The sequence below is a fragment of the Astatotilapia calliptera genome, chromosome 6 (assembly GCF_900246225.1).
Source record: "Astatotilapia calliptera chromosome 6, fAstCal1.2, whole genome shotgun sequence".
Classification (NCBI taxonomy): domain Eukaryota; kingdom Metazoa; phylum Chordata; class Actinopteri; order Cichliformes; family Cichlidae; genus Astatotilapia; species Astatotilapia calliptera.
In genome coordinates, this window is record NC_039307.1 from 11,403,888 (window position 1) to 11,424,589 (window position 20,702).

Below are 20,702 nucleotides of genomic sequence, written 5' to 3' on the forward strand. Positions count from 1 at the left end.
TTTTATTATCTTGCTCATGGATTTTTTGGCATGCAGACTGAAGCATCCAGGGATTGACCCACCAACCTTCTGATCAGTAGATGACCTGCTCCTATCCTTTAAATGTTTTAGTACCTTTTCTAAATTGGTTGGATTAAACTGCTGTGTAGGGATGGTAATCAAGAACTAGTTCTTGTAGAGAACTGGTTCCCAGTAGTCCATTTCCTTGGAATTGTTAGTCTGCTTGCCTGTTGATCCCACTAATTAGTTCCAGTCAGGTTGCTGAATCTGTTTACAAACTAAACACCAGCAACATGCACAAACATCAACACAGCATGCAATCATTTTGTACAAATGTAATGTTTTTGATATGCTGCTTAGCAATGGTGGTGACTGTCAAAGCAGAAACCAGTGAGACTATAAGAGAATTGCTAAGATGTTGAATCTATAAGTAATTTTTATAATGGAATCAGAGTCACTAAATTCTTATTAATTTCCATCTCTACTGCTGTGTAGAGATATTTTAGATGGTGATGGTGTTTACCAATTGCCTTTTCAAATTAAATAACAGAGTCACTGATATAATCATTACTTGATCAGACCTCATTTAATTTGCTTCTGATAAGCATTATTATCAAGACAACTTGACATTTCCTGCACAGGCAGAGCAACACTTTTCATGCTTCTGCAAGTGCTAACATGGTGATAGTGAACAACACACGCACTCGTGTTTTTACAGCTTTACTGTTGGAACACCTAGGTCAATAAAACACAACCTGAGCAGGTAAAAATATAATGGATCACACATCGAACAACTCAACAAATTCATATATCATTCATCTGGATCAGAAAAAAAAGAATTATTATGCAGTTTACAGGACTAGTCTCTCTACAGGGATTACTGATTTTTCCTCAGAAAACATTTCAGTTCATTTATACAAGATGATTTAGTGAGATTAGCATACACAGTATATTGTTGTAACATCCTGTTGTACAAACAGGAATGTCTTATTGACACTAAGTGAGATCAGACAGCGTTTGTTAGTCTGCGCTCTGGTATTCATCCTAGCTCTGGAGCCAACACTGTACAGGAACTCCATTCATTATCGCAACATTAGTTGGCCTTCCTATGCCCTAAAGAAAATGTTTTTTGTCTATTTTTTTTCCCTTTCCTGCTAACTGCAGCCACTTTACAGCTTATCCAGGTTCACCGGAGGGAAACCCTAACAACAAACTTGCCAGGCACCCCTTTTCCACCTATTATTTCCTCTCTCGTCATAGGTTCCTTCCTGAATGAGAGGGATTTACAGCTGGAAGATTACATTTCTCTATCCAAAACCAGTCACATTTCTCACTGTTGAAAGGAAAACTAATATTTGGGTGTGTTTTCTTCTCTGTGTGCACTGCTATAACCTTTTTGTTTTATCCTCTACTCACCTCTTAAGACTAGCATAAGCAATGTGTGGTCCAGGATAGACGTAGGACGCCTGTCCAAGCCTCCTCGAATGTAAACCAATATGATGCTTCTTAAATTGTGACAAACTCTCTGTTTGAATGTGTGCGCACATCACTTTGGTGGGACGTCAGCTGGAGCCCTATGAACTTCTCTGTTTATATCAGGATCCATTACGTAACATGTGTCTATGTCTATTTAACATGTATACAAAGACATACAGAGAAAGAGAGGGATAAGATTTAATAGAGAGTTTGCACTATCAGAGTTTGCACTATTTCACTAAAGATGTCTTCTCCTCTTTTCCACCTAAATGAATCTTTATCAGCCTGCATTTGAGGGGAAAAGTCTTCCTCAGCTATCATGTTTATTGCTTTTATTTTGTCTTCTTCTTATTCCCTCTCTTGGCCTCTCTGTGAAGTGAGGGGGCAGAATGAGGTGATAGAGGGCAGATGTTTCCTCCCCAGCTTTGAAGAAGCTTGTAAAGATCAGGAGAGAAACTATCACTATCGGGGTATACGCCACAGAGGCTGGGCGTTTTTACGAGGGAACCCACAATTGCATGCAGCAGATAAAGAGTTGATTCTGGCAACAGTTTTGGAAATGGTAGCTCACTGCTCAACCTTGTGCTGCAGCTGCAAAACCTAAATGTCAACCTAACACCTCATTACGCAAGAGCTGCTTTAACGTTTTTATAACAGCGCAACCACTGATGCATCCTTTTGCAACATGTGTTTGAACACACAGCACTTTGTTCAAGAGGGAGTGGCAGTCCTTCTGTACACAAAGCGCTGCCATGATGAGGCTGTCTTCTTGTAGCCATACAGAAATTAATACTGTGATAGTGCAGTGCGTCACCTGGCACTCCTTTGGCTAAGGGTGCGAGGCCTCAGGTTGCTCTTAATTGCCCCAATGGAGATGTATGTGTGCAGTAAATCCACATACTACCACATTGTGGTCAAGGACGTGACTGGGAAGTGATACCATGGTCACAAGGCAATCTCATGCCAAAATGATGACATGAAAACCTTGTGTTTAGGGATTTACGTGAAAACCTTGGGTTTCACAATTTTTTAAAAGCAAGGTGCTGCTATTATAACACTTTCTTCTGTAACTCGCACTATTAGTGCTGAAACATACACAAGTGAAAATACAAAATGAAGGCGAACAAGCCCAAAACTCCAGAATACTGAAAAAAACTGCCAAGCATTCCAAAAGGGGAAATACATGTAAAAAAAAGCACATAAACAAATATGCTTCCCCGGAAATGCTCCATGATGCACAAGGGAGTCAATGACACAATATGACCTCGTGGCAACTTAGAAACTTAGGAGTTCAGACTCAAAGGTCTATTTACAGTTGGTCTTGCAATTACACTTTAACACAAGCTCAGTGTGCTGTGACAAACTAATTTGAATTGAAAGGATCAAATGATTTTTTTTCAGGAACTGATTTTGTAATTGACAATAGGTAAAATAAAATAGTAATCAAGTTATCCCAACATGCAGCTCCTCACAATTACAGATGTTCAGATATGAAACTGAGCATGTTTTTTGCATAAATGTTGCTAACACATGTTGAAAATTTATGTTTTTGCTTTTATGTATATTAATATCAAAAATTAAAGTAACAAAAGAGCAATTTTAGAATTTAAAAAAAAAAAACACTGTTCATGTGATGTCCAAATTAAGCACATTGTCACTTCCTCTTAGGTCCCAGAAAAAGGAGATGCAATAGTCATGCTGTCATTGCTGAGAGCATTTTTTTTATATAGTTGCATGCTCATTCTTTTTAAACTTATGACCATGCCATCACTGAAACAACTGTGGGAAGCTCTTTAGATCTGGACACAAAACTAAACTGATGGGAATTCACCAAGCAAAGGTCACGACCGTGTGACATTACAAAAACACATTCTTGGCCCAGACTCGTGAGAATTCATATGCTAACTATGACAAATCTGTGCCACTGGTCAAGTGGCTCAAAGAACAAATAATGACGTGAAGACATTTCATGTTTTAAAATGTTAAAAGTCCGTCTCTCTCCGACTTTGTCATGGTCCCCGTGTCTGCTCGGCCAGCTCCAAAAGGTCACATGTGTTTGGTGTACATTCTCCTCTCTCCTCCCCGCCAGGGCGGAGCTCACTGCAGGCTCCCGCCCTTGGCACACACCTGCATCTCGTCAGGCTCTGATTACGGGTTGGACTCTTAAGGCCGGGACGCAGACAGCCTCACCGCTGGATGATTATGCTAGACACATTAGTGAACCTCTGCCTTGAATCCTTAAGCTTTGTAAACTTGCTGCGATCTCTGTGTAATCTTATTTTCTCCTGTGCACAGTTTTCCCCGGACCCGTGACTAACCTGTTGTTTCAACCACTGTAAAGAAGAAGAGCTAGTATGTGTGTGACTCCAATCCCGGACTTCCCTTTCGGACCTAGGACCCCCGTTCCCCTCACTGTATATATCTGCACCTGGTGATTGTGTAAATAAACGTTGTTTTCCCCTGAACTCTGCTCTGCGCCTGAGTCCTACTACACCGCATGACAGACTTCGTAATACTATGAAGGAATAAAAACACGTTACTGAACATTATTAAATGTTTAAACTCTGTAATGGAAGATGTTTTTTCATATTTGGTCGGTTATGAATTGGTGACATCTTTGGTACTTATGAAATTTCTTCCACACTACATATAGTATGAGTCTGGGAACACACAGATGTGAACAGGCTGCTGCACAGCTGCTAGGTTGTAATTTTACTTTGGGGGGTTTTTCAGCTATTTTTTCTGTGCATTTTGGTATTTTTTGTCATTTGTGGATCTGAATCTGAAATATATTTCCTCCCATGTGGTTGTCTTGTATGTTTTTCCCCTTCAGAAGGCACCCTAATGTCTACACGGTCATTTTTACAAGCAATTTTTAAACATGGATATCAAATGAGTGGTTTAACTGTTTATGATTGCATTATTATAGCTCAAAACGTGCACAGTCCTAATATAAGTACACTTCAGAAAAAAAATATTTCTTCTAATACAGATTAGACAATTTTGTTTAATATGGTATACAGTGATTTGATTCTTAACAAAGGCTTTTATAATGTTTTGTACATTAGATCAGGAATGTTTCTATCTTGTATCGTTGCATTTTGACAGTGTAAGCCAAGGAGAGGACAAGAAGGGAGGAGGACAGTGTGCAGATGCATTCCAGTGGAAGAAAAAACTCCCACACATACATGCTGTTAGCTGTCAGTCGATGCAGAGTTCCAGTAAAAGCTTCCTGAAAGCTGATACGAGACAACAACAATAGTAGGAGTAAAAATTTTCTGCAAAATATGAAAATTAACCCAACATGCCTAGTAATGCCAAATGTTTAAATCTCAGCATAATTTGCTTAATCAAACATCAATGTAGATGAACCTATTAATTATTTTCTCTGGTTTCTTTCAATTAAACGCCAGAGCGTCGACAGCATTACGATCCATTCTTGCACAAGGTGTAAGCACTGCATAGATGTTTACCAACGAGACACGCTGGGTTTTCTTAAGCTGCAAACAAAACAAAAAAAGCAAGATAGCATTAGAATCTAAAAGAAAGAGATCATTTGTAATCATGAAACCGCTCACTTTAACTCAGCTCACCTCTTATGATCACTCTGGTTGTAGCCTCAGTGGAGCCAATGTGGTTTGTGGCCACACATTTGTATGTTCCACTGTCGCTTTGTTTAACTTTGGCTATCAGGAGCTTTCCGTCATTTGTGAGCTCTGCTGTGGGGGACAGGCTGGGCCGGCCCACCCGACTCCATGTGAACTGAATGGGATGAGTGCCGTGGGCAAGGCATTGCAACTGCAGTGCATCTCCGGGTTGGAGCCTCACCTGATCGGGTAGGATGGTGGTGTATGGGGGTGCTGTGTGGAGAGGAGAAAGATACATTTTTGCTTACCATGAGCAGTGGCAAGGACTCTGAATGTGTGGGATCTGTGTTTAAATATCCTTATGTCCACTCACTCTCCACCTCCATATCTGAGTAAGCTTCACTGTAGCCATGTATGTTAGTCGCGTTACAGATGTATTGTCCCGAGTCTTGGCGCCCCACGCTGGTTAGTGTTAGAACTCCACCATTAACTGTGTGTTTCCATGGCAGTGGAGCTCGTAGCTTGGACCAGGTGATAAGAGGAGGAGGGGAACCTAAAAGGGAAGACCAGATTTGAAGGGCAGAATGAAAACTGAGAAGCAAAACTATGAGTCATCTAAAATATGAGCATTATAGGCATCTTACCACTGGCCTGACACTCTATTGTGACTGTATGTCCCTCCACTGCCGTAATTTCAGTAGGGGTCACCGAAGCTACCGGCGACCCGGGCTCCCTCTCGACAATGATTTCAATTTTGGCCTCAGTCATCCCCTCAGTGTTTTCAGCGAGGCAAATATAAACTCCCGAGTCATCTGGATGTATCGCAGGAAACTGAGAAAACAGAATATCATTTTCTTTTTCATTCATTTGAACTATTTTTCTATCCTAAATGTGAAAATCAGTTTAACCAAAACTTGAGCACAAGTTAGTATTTCACCTTGATGGTGTTGACATCATTTTCTTCAGCGGTAACCAGCTTCAGGGTGGAGCCTTGGCGTTTCCAGGACAGCGTGGGATTTGGCCTGCCTTGGGCACGGCATTCCACCGACACGGCCTCACCTTTCCTGACTCTCAGCGGCCCCGAAGGCGTTAGTCGTACTTTAGGTGCGTCTAAAAGCAAGAAAGGGATACACTACACATACTGAAAACTCTAAATATGCCTTTTTTCCCCTTTTTTTCTTTTTTACAAAAGACTGACAGCAAACAGTTGGTTATGTATGCCTACAGCACTGTAATACGTAGTTTGCTCCTATATGATGTTGGTGTCAGTGCAGAACCAGTTCTGCTTTGGTTCCTTTAAAAGAACCAGCCCACATTTCAATATAATGTTACATAGAATTCAATAGCAGAGCTTAAACTAATTTGGGAAGAAAATCATGGCGTATCTTTGAGAGAATTTGTGGAGATAGCGGTTACCATAGCTACTGTTTCCAGCGTCGGGTCCCAACGCTGTCTGATCTCACCACCAGCACCGGTCTTTTTACTCAGTGAAACCCTAAACATTTTATTTTTAACATCAATTTTTTCCTAAAGTTTCATTAAATACTAATTTACCCTTCATTAACAAAAGTTATAGTAAATTTTTACAGGGTTATGTGTCATTGAAAACATCTGTATATAAAATGTGTTTCCAGGGAACCCACGCTTTCTGGTTTTGCACAGTTGGGAAAAACTGGACTTTGAATACAAGCTCACATTTGACGGTCAGCATAACGCTGGCGGTGCTGCGGCCGGCAGCGGAGGACACCATACAGCGGTACTGCCCGTGGTTTCCAGGTACAGCGCTAGTAACCGTGAGCACAGACCCATCAGGACCGACTTTTATGTTGTCTACAGGGAAACAGGGAGACTTAAGTTAGACCTTACAAATGCTGTACAATAGTGATTGTTTTAACATGTTGTCTGTCCTGACCTGGTAATGCTTGGTTGTTGGCCTTTTTCCACTGTACCTCGAGTGGCCGTGGGTTAGAGTCTGTCAGTTTTACATTGCACCTAAAACTGACAGACTCTCCTTTGCGCACAGTAGCAGCTCGTGGCTCCACTGAGATGACGGGAGCCTGACCAGCCACTGCACAGAGAAACACAACTATCAGCACACAGTAAATACATACTTTAATTAAATAAACTTTGTGGCCACACACTTTATTATTTTAAGTATTTTAAGTAATGAATCTGCAATGACTTATAGTTCAGGCAGTCTTTTTTCTCAGAATATAAACATAATAGTGCTTTCATTGTTAATTCAGTTATATTCTATTTAGGAAATACTTGGCTTGGACATTAAATGTAGGTTGCAGTGTTTGTGCTGCTTTACGGTCATATTAGCAACCAGGTTATTTATAGTCACTTTGTGTGAATGATTAGTTGTTATTATTATTAAGTCATCCAAACTAATATAAAGTACATTTATAAAGTGCAGATTATCTGTCATGTTCATTTTACTGCTCAATTTAGGTAATGGCTTATTTCAATTCTTCATTCTTGCATTTTTCTAGGAACTGAGTTTGAATACTTATACTGCGTGTAAGAATACACGTACGTCTTTGTGAACCTTTTGACACATCTGGGTAAAACACAGAGTACACAAACGCGAGCCCAAAGCAAACAACCCGAACAAATACTCAGACTGAACGGGCAGTCGATGACGAAACAACAATGTACAAAAGATGAGGTATTTTTCTCAATGAAGACTTTGCTGAATAACATCAGAACATTGTTAGATGTGTTTAATTTATCTAAATCACACGTGGAGTTTGAGATAGCTGTCCCTTATATTTAAGTCTGGGGAGAAAAAAGTCTGTTTCAACATGTCTGTGAAGGTTCTCAGTCATCCAGGTCATCGTAGTCAAAGGAGCTTGCAAAGAAAAGCGTCTGGACTTCTTTAAGTTACTTGAAGACGTTTCACCTCTCATCCGAGAAGCTTCTTCAGTTCTAAGGTCAAATGGTGGAGAGTCCCAGATATAAACCTAGTGGGAGTGACCCCCCCACAGAGGGACAAAAGGACCCCATGATGATTTCAACATGTTTGTTTCAACAGTTAATGCCTATCAGTATTTTGCTTGGAAAGTACTTTTATTCCAATGGGAACTACTGCAGTCTGTGAATAATCCCCAGTGAATCTTGCAGGTATTTTTATTCCAGTGGGTTCAATCTTGTTTCAGTTAGGCCTTTAAAGTACTTAAACAGACATTGTGTTGCCATCTTCCAACAAATGCCTTTCTCCTCTTTCATTAAATCAAATGAAATGACTCACCTGAGTATATTAGAGAGAACAGGATCAGAGCCCCACGTGATAAATCCATGATGAACACAGAGCAGACTAACTTTCTCTGCTGTGCAACCTCGCTGTCTGTCTTTCTGTCTGTGCCTCTTATCACTTTCAACCTTTAACCCCTTACCAACCCCTTACCCTATTCAAATATCCTCTACAAATGCCAGTTAGCTATTAAACGGTTATATTTTTACAATCTTTTTCAGTTAATTATTTTCTGATTCTGGTGACCTGAATGATATATCTTTTGAGCCAAGACCACGCCAACTAAAACAACTAATTTCACACAGTTGACAAGCACTGAACTTGCAGGAGATATATGGGGAAAAGCACCGGAATTAGATTTAGTGAGTGTTTTATTAATTATTTATAAGTCTGTCGAACTACAGGAGGACTGTGATTTTACTGCTATGCTTTAGAGGATTATTCTGCTTTCCAAGAAAATAACATTCCTGCAGTGAAAAGCCTCCGTGTGTCTGTATTGATTGGTGAGCTTGGTGATAGTGGCTGATGAAACTGATTTTTCAGGACTGTGAAAACAGAGCTGCCCTTGTTTTTGTACTGTGTGCAGATAATGACAGTCATTTATATGGAATGTCACCAGATATCACTCATAAGAACATTATTGTTTGTCATATTAGATAAGCTCATATCAACATTTTAACATGTAACTCTAATAGAACTACTGTTGGAATAATAAGCTGGTGGTTTTTATTGGATAAAATATAAAATGCCATGTAGCAAATAATGAGTAACATATTTACAGATCAACAAATTACTGTAACTAAAGAATAATAAAAACTGTTTTAAATTACTTAAATACTAAAAAACTAACATTCCACGGTATCAGCATGGTCATTTATCATACAAATTATTGATTACACTGTGTAGCACTCACTTCATTATCAGATATTTCACAGAAACAGTCCACCCTGGCAGCTCTCACTCTCTAACTTAATCAGTTTGTCCTCTTACTCAAATGTCTTTTGAGGACTGATTTTCTAATCCTGGAAGAAGAGATTTTCACAACATTCTCCTGTTTTAAAATGAACATTAAATTAGCCAAAACATTAAAACCGGGATCAGTATACAGTTCTGATCTGGATGATGTGATTGCAGTTATATGGGAACGTCTGATTCACTTTTTCAGTGAATTCAGTTGTGCAGTTAATCAATCCCTATGCTTTAGTTTGGCACAAAGAAGTCACAACTTCTTTTTATACTAACCTGTATGTGTTCAGCTGAAATCCTTGTCAGACAAACACACTACCAGTCAAAAGTTTGGACACACTTTCTCATTTAATGGTTTTTCTTTATTTTTATGACTATTTACATTGTAAATCCTCACTGAAGGCATCAAAACTACGAATGAACACATATGGAAGAATGTAGTGAACAAAAAAGTGTGAAATAACTTAAGCATATTTTATATTTTTGGATTCTTAAAAATAGCCACCCTTTGCTTCGATTACTGCTTTGCACACTCTTGCCATTCCCTCGATGAGCTTCATGAGGTAGTCACCTGACATGGTTTTCCAACAGTCCTCTAGGAGTTCCCAGAGATGCTGAGCATTTGTTGGCCCTTCTGCCTTCACTCTGCGGTCCATCTCATCCCAAACCATCCTGATCGGGTTTAGGTCAGGTTACTGTGGAGGCCAGACCATCACTCTCCCTCTTGGTCAAATAGCCCTTACACAGCCTGGAGGTTGTCCTGTTGAATAATACATGACGGTCCAACTGAATGCAAACCTGATGGGATGGCATGTTGCTGTAGGATGCTTTGGTAGCCATGCTGGTTCAATCTGTCTTCAATTTTGAATAAATCCCCAACAGTGTCACCAGCAAAGCACCCGCACACCATCACACCTCCTCCATTCTTTATGGTGGGAACCATGCATGTAGAGACCATCTGTTCACCTTCCTTTTCTGTGTCGCACAAAGACACGGCAGGTGGAACCGAAGATCTCAAATTAGGGCTCATCAGACCAAAACACAGATTTCTACTCGTCTATGTGTTTCTTGGCCCAAACAATTCTCTTCTGCTTGTTGCTTTTCCTTAGTAGTGTTTTCTTAGCGGCTATTAGACCATAAAGGCCTGATTCACGCAGTCTCCTCTGAACAGCTGATGCAGAGATGTGTGTGCTACTGGAACTCTGAGTGGCATTGATCTGGGCTCTAATCTGAGTTGCTGCAATTTCTGAAACTGGTTACTCAGATGAATTATCCACAGCAGCGGTGGTGATTCTTGATCTTTCCTGGGGCGGTGCTCACGTGAGCCAGTTTTGTCGTAGCGCTTGATGGATTTTGCGACTGCGCTTTGGGACACACTCAAAGTTTTAGCAATTTTCCAGACTGACTGACCTTTAGTTCTTAAAGTAATGATAGACTGTCATTTGTCTTTACTTAGCTGACTGGTTCTTGCCATAATATGAATTATAACAGCTGTCAAACAGGGCTGTCAGCTGTGCACCAACCTGACTTCTGCACAGCACAACTGATTGTGCTCATCTGCTATTTTGAAGAATCTAAAATATAAAACACAAGTTTTGAGTTATTTATCAGTTTTTTCTTTGCTACATAATTCCATATATCTTGCTTCATATATTTGAAGTCTTCAGTATCTACATTGTACAAAGTAGTAAAAATAAAAAAATAAAAAAACATCAAATGAGAAGGTGTGTCCAAACTTTTGACTGGTAGTGTATAAGAGATATATTTCATGATTGTAAAACATATTACCATGGTTATTTTACTGGCTCAGGATAAACAAAGATCACGTTTTGGACAAGATCACTAGTCCAAAATCTATATACAAAGAATCTCCAAGAATAAATAATAAGAATTTGATTTGCTGACATTCACCACAGTGACTTTTTTTTTTTAAGTCTGAATAAATAAAGAAAAGAGACGCCAAGAGACAATAAAATATTGTGAGTACATGACCTGGTTACAAAGTCCCCAGATGCCAATTTAGATGCAGTGACATGTGAATGCCCTCTAGTGGTGTGGAGAGTGGATTGCGCACAGAAGCAGCACTGAATGTTCTAGAATGAGACCACAACCCCCTTTCCTCATAATGGTTAAGTAAAAATACTTACCTGTTTAAAGATGAGAGAATTTGAATTTATTAAAATCATATTATACCAAGTTTGTGTCCAAAGCGACTCTACAGAAACTTGTTGAATGACAACGGCTTTATTTGTTAAGTGATGTTTGTCTTGTTATGTGCTTTTATAAAAAGAAAGAAAGATACAATCATAGCTTCAAAACCTAAAAAGAACAGCATGCATCTTTTGCTTTATTAATAGGCTACAGCGTTAAGATGAAAGGTCCACATCTGGTTTAACACCACATGCAGGCTCTAGTCCTTTTTTTAAGTTATTTTCATTTTTATGATTAAAAAGATAGTAGTGTCAGCACAATTAAAATGTGAGAGGTTAAAAGAGAATCCCAGAAAGAGGTGTACAAAAGCACCACAAATCCAAATAAAAGAAAAGTTTGGGGGAAGATCTGTCCGTGTTCGTTTGTGACGCCACTTGACGCTGGCCTAGTGGGGAAGGGATAGTAGTAGTAGTACGTAGTACCTGGTCAGGTTCACAGTCCATCACACACCATCAAGCTAAAATACCTATGATGAAATTCTAATCGATACTGTAGAAGGAGTAAAGATTCTTGTAAACAACAAAGGGACAGACAGCAGACGCCACTCTGCGAAATAAGTGACGTAAGCCTATCATTCATTCAAACAGATGATCTAAAAATCCTGCTTATGTGTGTTTAAGTGTTCGGTCAATAAATCTGATTCTGATACAACAAAAAGCCATAGCCATGACTTTAACCACTATTAGTTTACAGCTGACGCTTCACTTTTAGTGAAATTTATAAGTACGTTTTTGGTCGATGACACACAAGATGCCAGAGAAGTGCAGACTTCAGCTTTTTTTGCAGGGTTTCACAAATATACTGCATTGACTGTTTGGAAATTACAGCCATTTTTATACAAAGTAAATACGGAATTCATTTGTAACAAAATGATATTTCAGTTTGAGCTACGATTTTTACAATGATGACGACTTTTTAGTCTTGATCTGTAATCTAATGTTAATATTCAGGAGCTGACACGGCAAGAACGATTTTAACATCAAACCTTTTGGGGGGGGGGGGGGGGGCTCAGCTCCCAGGTTATGCATTAATAAAAGAAGAATAGTTAATAAATTACTTGACTTTTATGTCACAAAATACTTGTTAAGGAAGTGAATAATGCTTCTGGCCAAAGTCTTCAGCCCTCTATAACTCTGGAGAAGTCAATTTAACTGTATCTGTCACAATGTTTCTTTCAAAAGCAGCCTAATTAGTTGGATGGCTGATTGCATTGTCTAAGATTAATAACAACGAATGACATTCAGTCATGTGGCATTATTTACACTGGAAAAATAAGACTGATTGCCACCCTGATTTTTCCAGTGTCTATGTGAGCAGCACAAGTCTTATTTATTCATGACAAGCTTCACTATTGAAGAATCCAGTGCTTATGTGTGTGTGTGCCACATAAAATTAGTATGTTACGATCACAAGACATTTAAACCTGTTTTTGTTCTAACCTGTACCGTCTCCAAAAGACTCTAGAATATAACATTAAAATAAAATGACAAACAAAATTAAAATACACGATTATTGTTCATTTTAGGCTACTGCAGTTATTTTCAGGCATGTTAAAGTGAAATCTGGGGCTTCTTGAGCACCCCCTAAAATGGGTTCAAACTCGCAGTGCAGTATGGGTAAAATGTGGCTATAGCACCTGGGACACAAATAGAAGTCTCTGCAGAAAGCAAGTGGTTGTTCTTTGACCTTGTTTCATACTCTACATCTAGTAGATGAGGCTAGAACAGCAATGTGTTAGACTAACTACTCACATGGAGACAGAGAGGATGAAGAACAGCACCTCCAGTGACTCCTCAAAGCCTCCCATCAGGTGGGGTACATATTGCTGGGTATCCTCCTGTTGGCACATCGGGGGACACTTGAAGAAAACGTTTTCCACACATGCATGAAGAAAAGATTTGCACACACATTTCCATAATCAAAAAAAAAAAAAAAACAGACACCTGGTGGCTCTTCTTTGAAAGTGTGATAAATGTTTTTATTTTTCTCATCTGGCCATCTTCTGAGGGTTTCCACATTTTCATTTAGAGAAAGGCAAGCTTGAGGGTGTATACCTGAGTTTGGTGTAGCTGGAGAGTTGGCTTGGCTGGAAAGCGAAGACACACTTGTCGCTGTCTTCATAGCATAAAGGCTAGCGTCCTCCTGGAACTTTGCAATATTCTTCTTATACCGAATCCTCTTGTTTCCAAGCCAGTTGGCTATCTGAAAGAATTAAGATAAGAAAAGGGAGCAAGTCAGCTGGCTTCTTTAGATTAAACCAAGTGCTATATCTGGTCTTTTTTAACCTGAGCAACAGTGATGCTGCACTTCTTGGCCAGCTCCTCCTTGACTTCCTCATTAGGGTAAGGGTTGGCCAGATGGGAATAAAAACATTCATTCAAAATCTCTGTTGCCTGTTTGCTGAAATTCCTGCGTTTCCATCTGATGGCAATACATATATAAAACACTATTTAATTAAAAAAAATGCCGGCAGACACTTGAAGACTAAACTTAAAGATGAGGCAAGGAAATAAATATGAAAACCAACCTTGCATCCAGGAACCTGGAACGTAGGATCATGACAGCTTCACACGTGCTCTGCTTTAACTGCGTCTGGATAGCCCTGAACTTACGGTGGATGATTGAAACCATTCGCTCAATCTCTTTGGATGAGATGGGTCGCGTGCGGGACTGCTCCCTCAGCAAGTTGATCACATGGCTGGTGAATTCATTGCAAGCCTGATTGGGATGAAGGCAAAGAGTTCAGGCGTGAATGTGACCAAGAGGGCCAAAGACAAGAATTCTAACACACCTCAGTGATGTAGTCGACACCCTTGTCTGTTCACCCTAAAGTCTCTTAACAACACACCTGTTCATATTTTTCCAGTTCCGCATGATAAATCTCTCGAATTTGAGAGAGTTTCTCTTTGTAGTCCACATGTTCTAAGCTCCCATCATCAGGCGTTCCTCCGGCTGCTGCGGCCACCACTGCTGCAGAGGCTCCACCCTTCTCTGGACCAGCAACCCCCTCTGCTAACAGCATATTGTCCAGTCACATTATCTGAGCATTTGGAGGGTCTTCTTGTTGGACACCTTGGATACTCAGGGCTATAGAGCAGAATATAAACTGTGATGGCCACAATAGATTCGAAATAAATCAATCAAGTTCAAGACATGCAGCATGTCAAGCATCTCCACTCTTCACATAAACTTCATTTTTTCATTTTCTGACACATTTTTGAATAGTTTGTACTGAATTTAAAAACTACTTGAACTGATAAGATCTTAATATGTTCAAAATGTGGAGCATCTTTTAATCAGTGGCAAATAGAAGGTAGATACAAAAGCTCAAAAGGAGCTGACAAAAAAAAAATGGGAGAATCACTCCCTATCCTGCTTGTGTGATACTGCCATCAGAATTTCAACCTCCGCTGTGTAGATTTAGAAAACAGCATGAACAGTACAATCAACCCCAAAGACATTCAAACTTTTTAAGATTAATCTTAATATTCTGATTTGACTAGTCAGTCTCCTCTAAGCCGCATGGCTTTAAGGTGGTAATGATAGTGAAGCAATGCATTTAAATGTTGCAGAAAAAAAATTTAACCAGCACAAACCAGCAACGCTGCATCAGCAGAACACTTTAATGGTTCAATTTAATTCCATTAATGCAACACCAGTTCTCAGCAGTCTTTACTTTGTACAAAGACCCTACAGTTTTAAACTGATGACCCCAACGATCAATCGCCTATGAGCAAGCATAGTTTCAATTCAGTTTGATTTATATAGTGCCAAATCACAACAATAGTTGCCTCAAGGCACTTAGTATTGTAAGGTAAAGACCTTAGTGTCTGTTGCTATGGTAGCAATGGCATCTTTCCTTATCAAGTCCAAGGAAAAGAAAATGCAAGAGACACACACACACACTCATCTTCACCCACATGCTGTTAATTAATTAACACCAACTCTTAAGGAGCATCAAAACACTCAGTGAAAAAAATTAAAGCTCATTTGAGAGGTTGTTAATGTGCACAGTTATGCAAATCAGACGGCAATTACAAGGCAGTTTCAGGTAGCATCTCCCATTCATAGTGTCTAACAAGTGCTATGACAGCCTTCGTATCTTCACATCCAGCTTAACCTCTGCAGGAATTAGAGAAACGCACCGCAGTACACCAACGCTGTGATCACTTTATAAGGCACACCAGTGAACCGTATTACTGTAGAGCACTAGTACTACACTGGCCTCATACAACAGTATTTTTAAGATGTTCAGTATTGCATAATTAAAGTATAAGTAGATAGCAATTAGCAGACCGATGTGCCACACTGACAACTACATCACATGTAATCCAGAAACGCGATATTTAACACATTTCTAATGTAGCCCACCCGAAGTGTTTCCATGTATGTGTGTGTGTGAGCTTCTCCAAAGCCAGTAGATCACAAACAGTAAAGATCAGAGTATCCCAAACCCCCAGTTTTTCTCTGTGCCTGCACTGCTCATTTATCGCCCTCTGTGATGCTCCCTGATGATACTTTACATAATTTGCTGTGTGTAGTTGTGGATTCTGGCACATATTAATAATATGATCCAAAGAAATAAGATTAAGAATTCATACAATATAATTGGTTGGATATCATTAACAGCCACAGCTGCACACAGGCAAGCATCCTAGCTGGAGTATGAATATTTAACAGCACATTTCAAAGTGCACTTTTTTTTGACGGCCCCCAAAAGATCTTTTTTGTTCCAACAATCCTGCTGCTAGTTCTGAACTCAGCCCCGCTATTTTCCTCTCATATTTTATAAGTCTCACTTTCAGTTTGTGTTGTTCACATTCATTTAAACTACCTCTGTAAAAAAGAGCATAAAATAACAGATAAATAACAGAAGATTAACAGAAGAATTCATGCTGGTTCATTTGATTAACAAGGTCCAAAAGGACAGTTATTCATCGCAACACTTAAACGTCATTATTGTTAGTATTGTTTTACCACATTGAAAGGTGTATCCCTAAAATTTACTGGTGAGGCATAAGAGTGCATCGTTATTTGTATTTAACAAAAAGCCAGTATTTTCCAAAATCTCAAACAACTTAGTGCAGTTTATACTGACTTGGTCATACAGAAGGTTGTGAGCTTAGCACCTCTCAGGAAAACTATAGTAAAAAGAAGTATCCTGTGTTTTTGAGAAAATAAAAGACATTTTCTTAATTAATTACCTTGCTATGTCAACATAAATAAAGTATTTTCTTATCTTAAGATGAGCTGATTGGAAAGCATATGATCACTTCTATGCTGGTTTCCAAATTCTACCAAACTATTTTTGTTACACACACGCGCACGCGCCTTTCTTTATGTCATCTTTTCCAGCCCTCATTTTCCCCTCATGTCCGATTTTGTGAATCTGGGCTCTCTTAGTTTGAAAATAAGCAGGTGAGACAACTACTTAACTTGGAAACTCTGAATCCTTCTTGCTGCCACCCTTAAGCTTCCTGTTTCCAAGCTAACTGAGGTAATACCAAGGAGTACGGTGCAGTTTGTACTTTTTGGGGGTGTTTTTTTTCAATAAGGAAAAAGTTGCCGACTGATATTAAATTACGAATCTTTCCTGCCTAGTTAAATATGCATCATCTCAACCCCTGGCGCAGATTCCTTATGTCAATAATAACAGATTTGATGATCCTGTTGCTCCCATGTATTTCTCAGTTAAAAGCGTCTGTTGTTATGACGCTCATCCTGCAGTAGCACTTCTAGCCTTTTCACCATCTGAGCATTTGGAGGAGAGCATCATCAAAAATCATCAAGAAAGCCAGCAGAGAATGAGTTTTGGAAAAATACCATGGCAAACTGTTGGGGATAGAGTATGACACACTGAGCACAAGAGCAGGAGAGGGAGAAAGAGAGATGCATTAATGACAAGTTTCATGAGGACGGGAGAAAATGTAGACAAACTAGTGTACATCCTGCTTATGTGTCTCCAATCTCTCTCGCTCTCTGCCACAGACGTGTCATCTGTCATGTCATGTGAGTCACTACCTAAGATATGAATAGCAAATTAAATCTTCAAAAGGGATACAGTTTATTTGCAGTCTTGTTTAAATCCCTTATCCTTACACACTGACTAAGAGTCATTCAAATGTAATAAAAAGTCAACTTTAAGCCTAAAATTAACCACAATAATGAATTTGATGAGAGCAGAAGTCTTGTATTAGCATGCAATGTGTCTTTACTGGTTGATAAATATAGAAAGAAAGCTACATATGCATCTTACCTGTATTTTCTTTGGTCTCACAGGACGCTGAAGAGGGCAGGCTTCATTCTGTGGCAGTTTAAAGCATGTTTCCTTTCATGGAAAATCATAGAATGTAGCAGAAAGACAAAAGAGTCTGCATTAAAAAACAATTCTTTGTTATTATTAGTCATAAAAAAATGCTCTTATCTAACAGATAAAGCAATTTTCCACAAATGAACTTTGACCCTGGAGTCTTCTGTTGATAAACCATCAGAGGTGAGAACGCAGACATACTTTGCACGGTCACCTGCCCGATGCAAAGTTTTTGCTATGACTAATTGCAGCCGTGTGACAGAAACAGTAACAATACTGATCATTTTTCAGTAAATTTACAGTAAATCAAGCACCCAGAAGACAAAACCAGAGTATTTCTGGTTTTTATTTCGGCAGCCTCGCCTCTGTCAGTGCGCCCCAGGGCAGCTGTGGCTACAACGTAGCTTGCCATCGCCAGTGTGTGAATGTGTGTGTGAATGGGTGAATGACTGAATGTAGTGTAAAGCGCTTTGGGGTCCTATGGACTAGAAAAGCGCTATACAAATGCAGGCCATTTACCATTTACCATTTATTTTTTTGCTAGAAAATGCTAAGTCTTTGGAAGCCAATAAAAGGAGAGGAGCTAAAATGTCTTGTTTCAGATGGTGGAAGAATGAATGGATTGCTGCCGAAGTCCAGTATTCTAAAGATTCATGAATGGCACTGTGTGTTGAAGGGGTTCCGGCAGTCTTATAAGTAAATTACAGCAGATACACTGTGAATACACTCATATAATAAATAAAAAAATTCAGATCAAGAACTCCTTACTCAGATCAAATCCTTTCTCATTTTTTCTCTGGTTTATTTAGTCATTATTTAGCATTACTGCCATGTTGGTCAATGAATCACAGGTGACTTACAAACTCAGCTTTGTATTTATAGTGAGATGATGGATCCTGTTGGTCTGGGCTATGGGATAAAGATGGAGATATTCTGAGGTGCAAAAGGATTCAGCAGTATTGGGGATTGGTAGTTTCAGTGTGTGATGAGTGAGAAGTGGAACCACCATTCAACTCGGAGGGATACCGAATCCCTCCAATCCAGTGTCTCAAATCTAATTCTCACGTTGTACCTCTGTTATTACCTGGCCTGGGCCTCATCATCTCATCTGTGATGATCTGCTGGAGGATGTCGCCGATGTCCTGCAGCGGTTGGCAATTGTTATGGCATTTCCTATTATTGTGTGGCTTATCCACTTCCTCTCCAGTTAAACCAATATGACACAATATCTGGTGGGCTCTGTTCTCCATACCTCCAATGTGGCACCAGTGTGGAGGGAAAGATGGGAGCAGGGTAACTACAAACAAAGTTCTTTCTTCAACTTTCCACGCTCACAGCAAACTGAAAGATTTCCCACAAAAACGGAAAGGTAAGAGCGGTGTGGCCTCAGCAGCAAGGATACTCGCTATTTACTAATATGAGAAAATAATAGCCGGGGACCAAAAGCTCTTTTTCTTTGGCAAGAGAGGGCACAGCTCACTAAATATTTTTTTTTTCTGTTATTTTAATGAGCAGCACAGATTCTGGAGGGTGAAAAATCTCAAAGAGAAAGAAAGCAGGCTGTTTACATGGAGAGCGGTCTTGGCAACAAAATGACAACAACTGCCAAACTCGCCAACTCATTGCTGCTTTGGAATACTCAGTCTCTTTTTCAAACGCCAATGATATACAACAGTAAACAAAACAGATACGCCAAATGACTTTCCCACTGTGTGAAACAGTTGTGTGTATTACGTTAAAGCTGGCTATCTCTTAACCTGAGAGCCTTTCTCATGCCGTCGTCTTCGCCTGCTCTCCTTTTATCCCCAAATGCCTACTCGTTCATTAAAAGCGCAAACCGACAGGGTCAGTAAACATGCTCATTCAGAAAAGATGATTTCCGCTTGTAACTGTTTTTAATCACAGTGAATTTGGTCGTCTTGGCATGGACTGCTGGCTTTTATTACTTCTGTTTATCGGCTTAACTGGAAGCATTAGAATCATAATTTCACCACAAACAGCGTTTGCAGATGTTTGGAGTCTGTACCCCGGTCTGTACCTCGCTGTCTTAAGTTACCATCCATAGCACTCATAGAGACATTTTTCATTTGTATATGTCGCTGTTGGAAAATGCTGCAGTGTTCTTTGTGAAGAACCGAGAGGCTCAGGCGAAGCACTAGGCAAAAGGGGACAGGGATAGCTCAGTAGGTAGAGTGGTGGCCCCACGATCGGAAGGTTCGAATCCACTGAACGGCTACGAGGTACCCCTGAGCAAGGTACCGTCCCTACACACTGCTCCCCGGTGTGCCTGCTTAGTGCTGCCCATTGCTTTACTGAGTGAATGGGTCAAATGCAGAGAGAAATGTATTTTCCCCATGGGGATCACATTATTATTAGTAGTAGTAGCAGTAGTAGTAGTAGTAGTAGTTGCAGTAGTAGTAATAAACTCATTTACATTAAATTACAATTAAAATAAATTTAAAAAGTGTAAATGCAGTAAACCCACACAGAAGGGGGGTGTACAAGAAGTTAGTCCTGCAAAACTTCAAGTCTTTTAATTTGAACTCTGACACTGTGACACTGACCATCTTCCGGACTCTGCTTGTTCTCTGTGGCTGCCTTTACGCAGCTCTGCATCAGTAAGTATGTCGGCGGGCTCCGGGGAGTGCTGCTCTTTGATTTGAAACCACGAAGAAGTCGTCATTTCGCTGTGGAGACCATGTTGGCTGGTGGTGGTTAAGACGATGATACCCCCATGGCTAGTATCAGCTGGTTTTGTAGGGTTTTTATTGTGGGATCATAGTTTTACTGTAACACAGGTGGCACTAACACTAAATTATTGTTGTATTCTCACAACATCTCAAAACGGAGATGTATTATGTATTATTGAAACCGCATGTCTTTGTCTTTATATATA

At 39.7% G+C, this 20,702-nt stretch overlaps 1 protein-coding gene and 1 pseudogene across 1 annotated transcript; both read right to left on the bottom strand.

The window, feature by feature from the left end:
• Positions 1-4,463: 4,463 nt before the first annotated feature.
• Positions 4,464-8,439, bottom strand: sid4 (secreted immunoglobulin domain 4). The gene is made up of 8 exons (XM_026170295.1): positions 8,317-8,439; positions 6,976-7,131; positions 6,759-6,893; positions 6,001-6,173; positions 5,708-5,894; positions 5,437-5,616; positions 5,070-5,336; positions 4,464-4,976 (listed from the first exon to the last, which is right to left on the bottom strand). The coding sequence occupies exons 1-8, from the start codon at positions 8,363-8,365 to the stop codon at positions 4,972-4,974; spliced, it is 1,152 nt and encodes a 383-aa protein (XP_026026080.1). The 5' UTR covers positions 8,366-8,439; the 3' UTR covers positions 4,464-4,971.
• A 4,821-nt stretch (positions 8,440-13,260) lies between these two features.
• Positions 13,261-17,814, bottom strand: LOC113023245 (pre-B-cell leukemia transcription factor 1-like; annotated as a pseudogene).
• Positions 17,815-20,702: the final 2,888 nt, after the last annotated feature.

Excerpts from the sequence above, each read along its gene's own strand:
- sid4 (XM_026170295.1), bottom strand. The coding sequence starts at position 8,365 with ATGGATTTATCACGTGGGGCTCTGATCCTGTTCTCTCTAATATACTCA. Across the intron at positions 6,894-6,975 it reads CAACAACCAAGCATTACCAG|ACAACATAAAAGTCGGTCCT; the intron begins GTCAGGACAGAC and ends GTTTCCCTGTAG. Across the intron at positions 5,337-5,436 it reads CTCAGATATGGAGGTGGAGA|CACCCCCATACACCACCATC; the intron begins GTGAGTGGACAT and ends CTCTCCACACAG.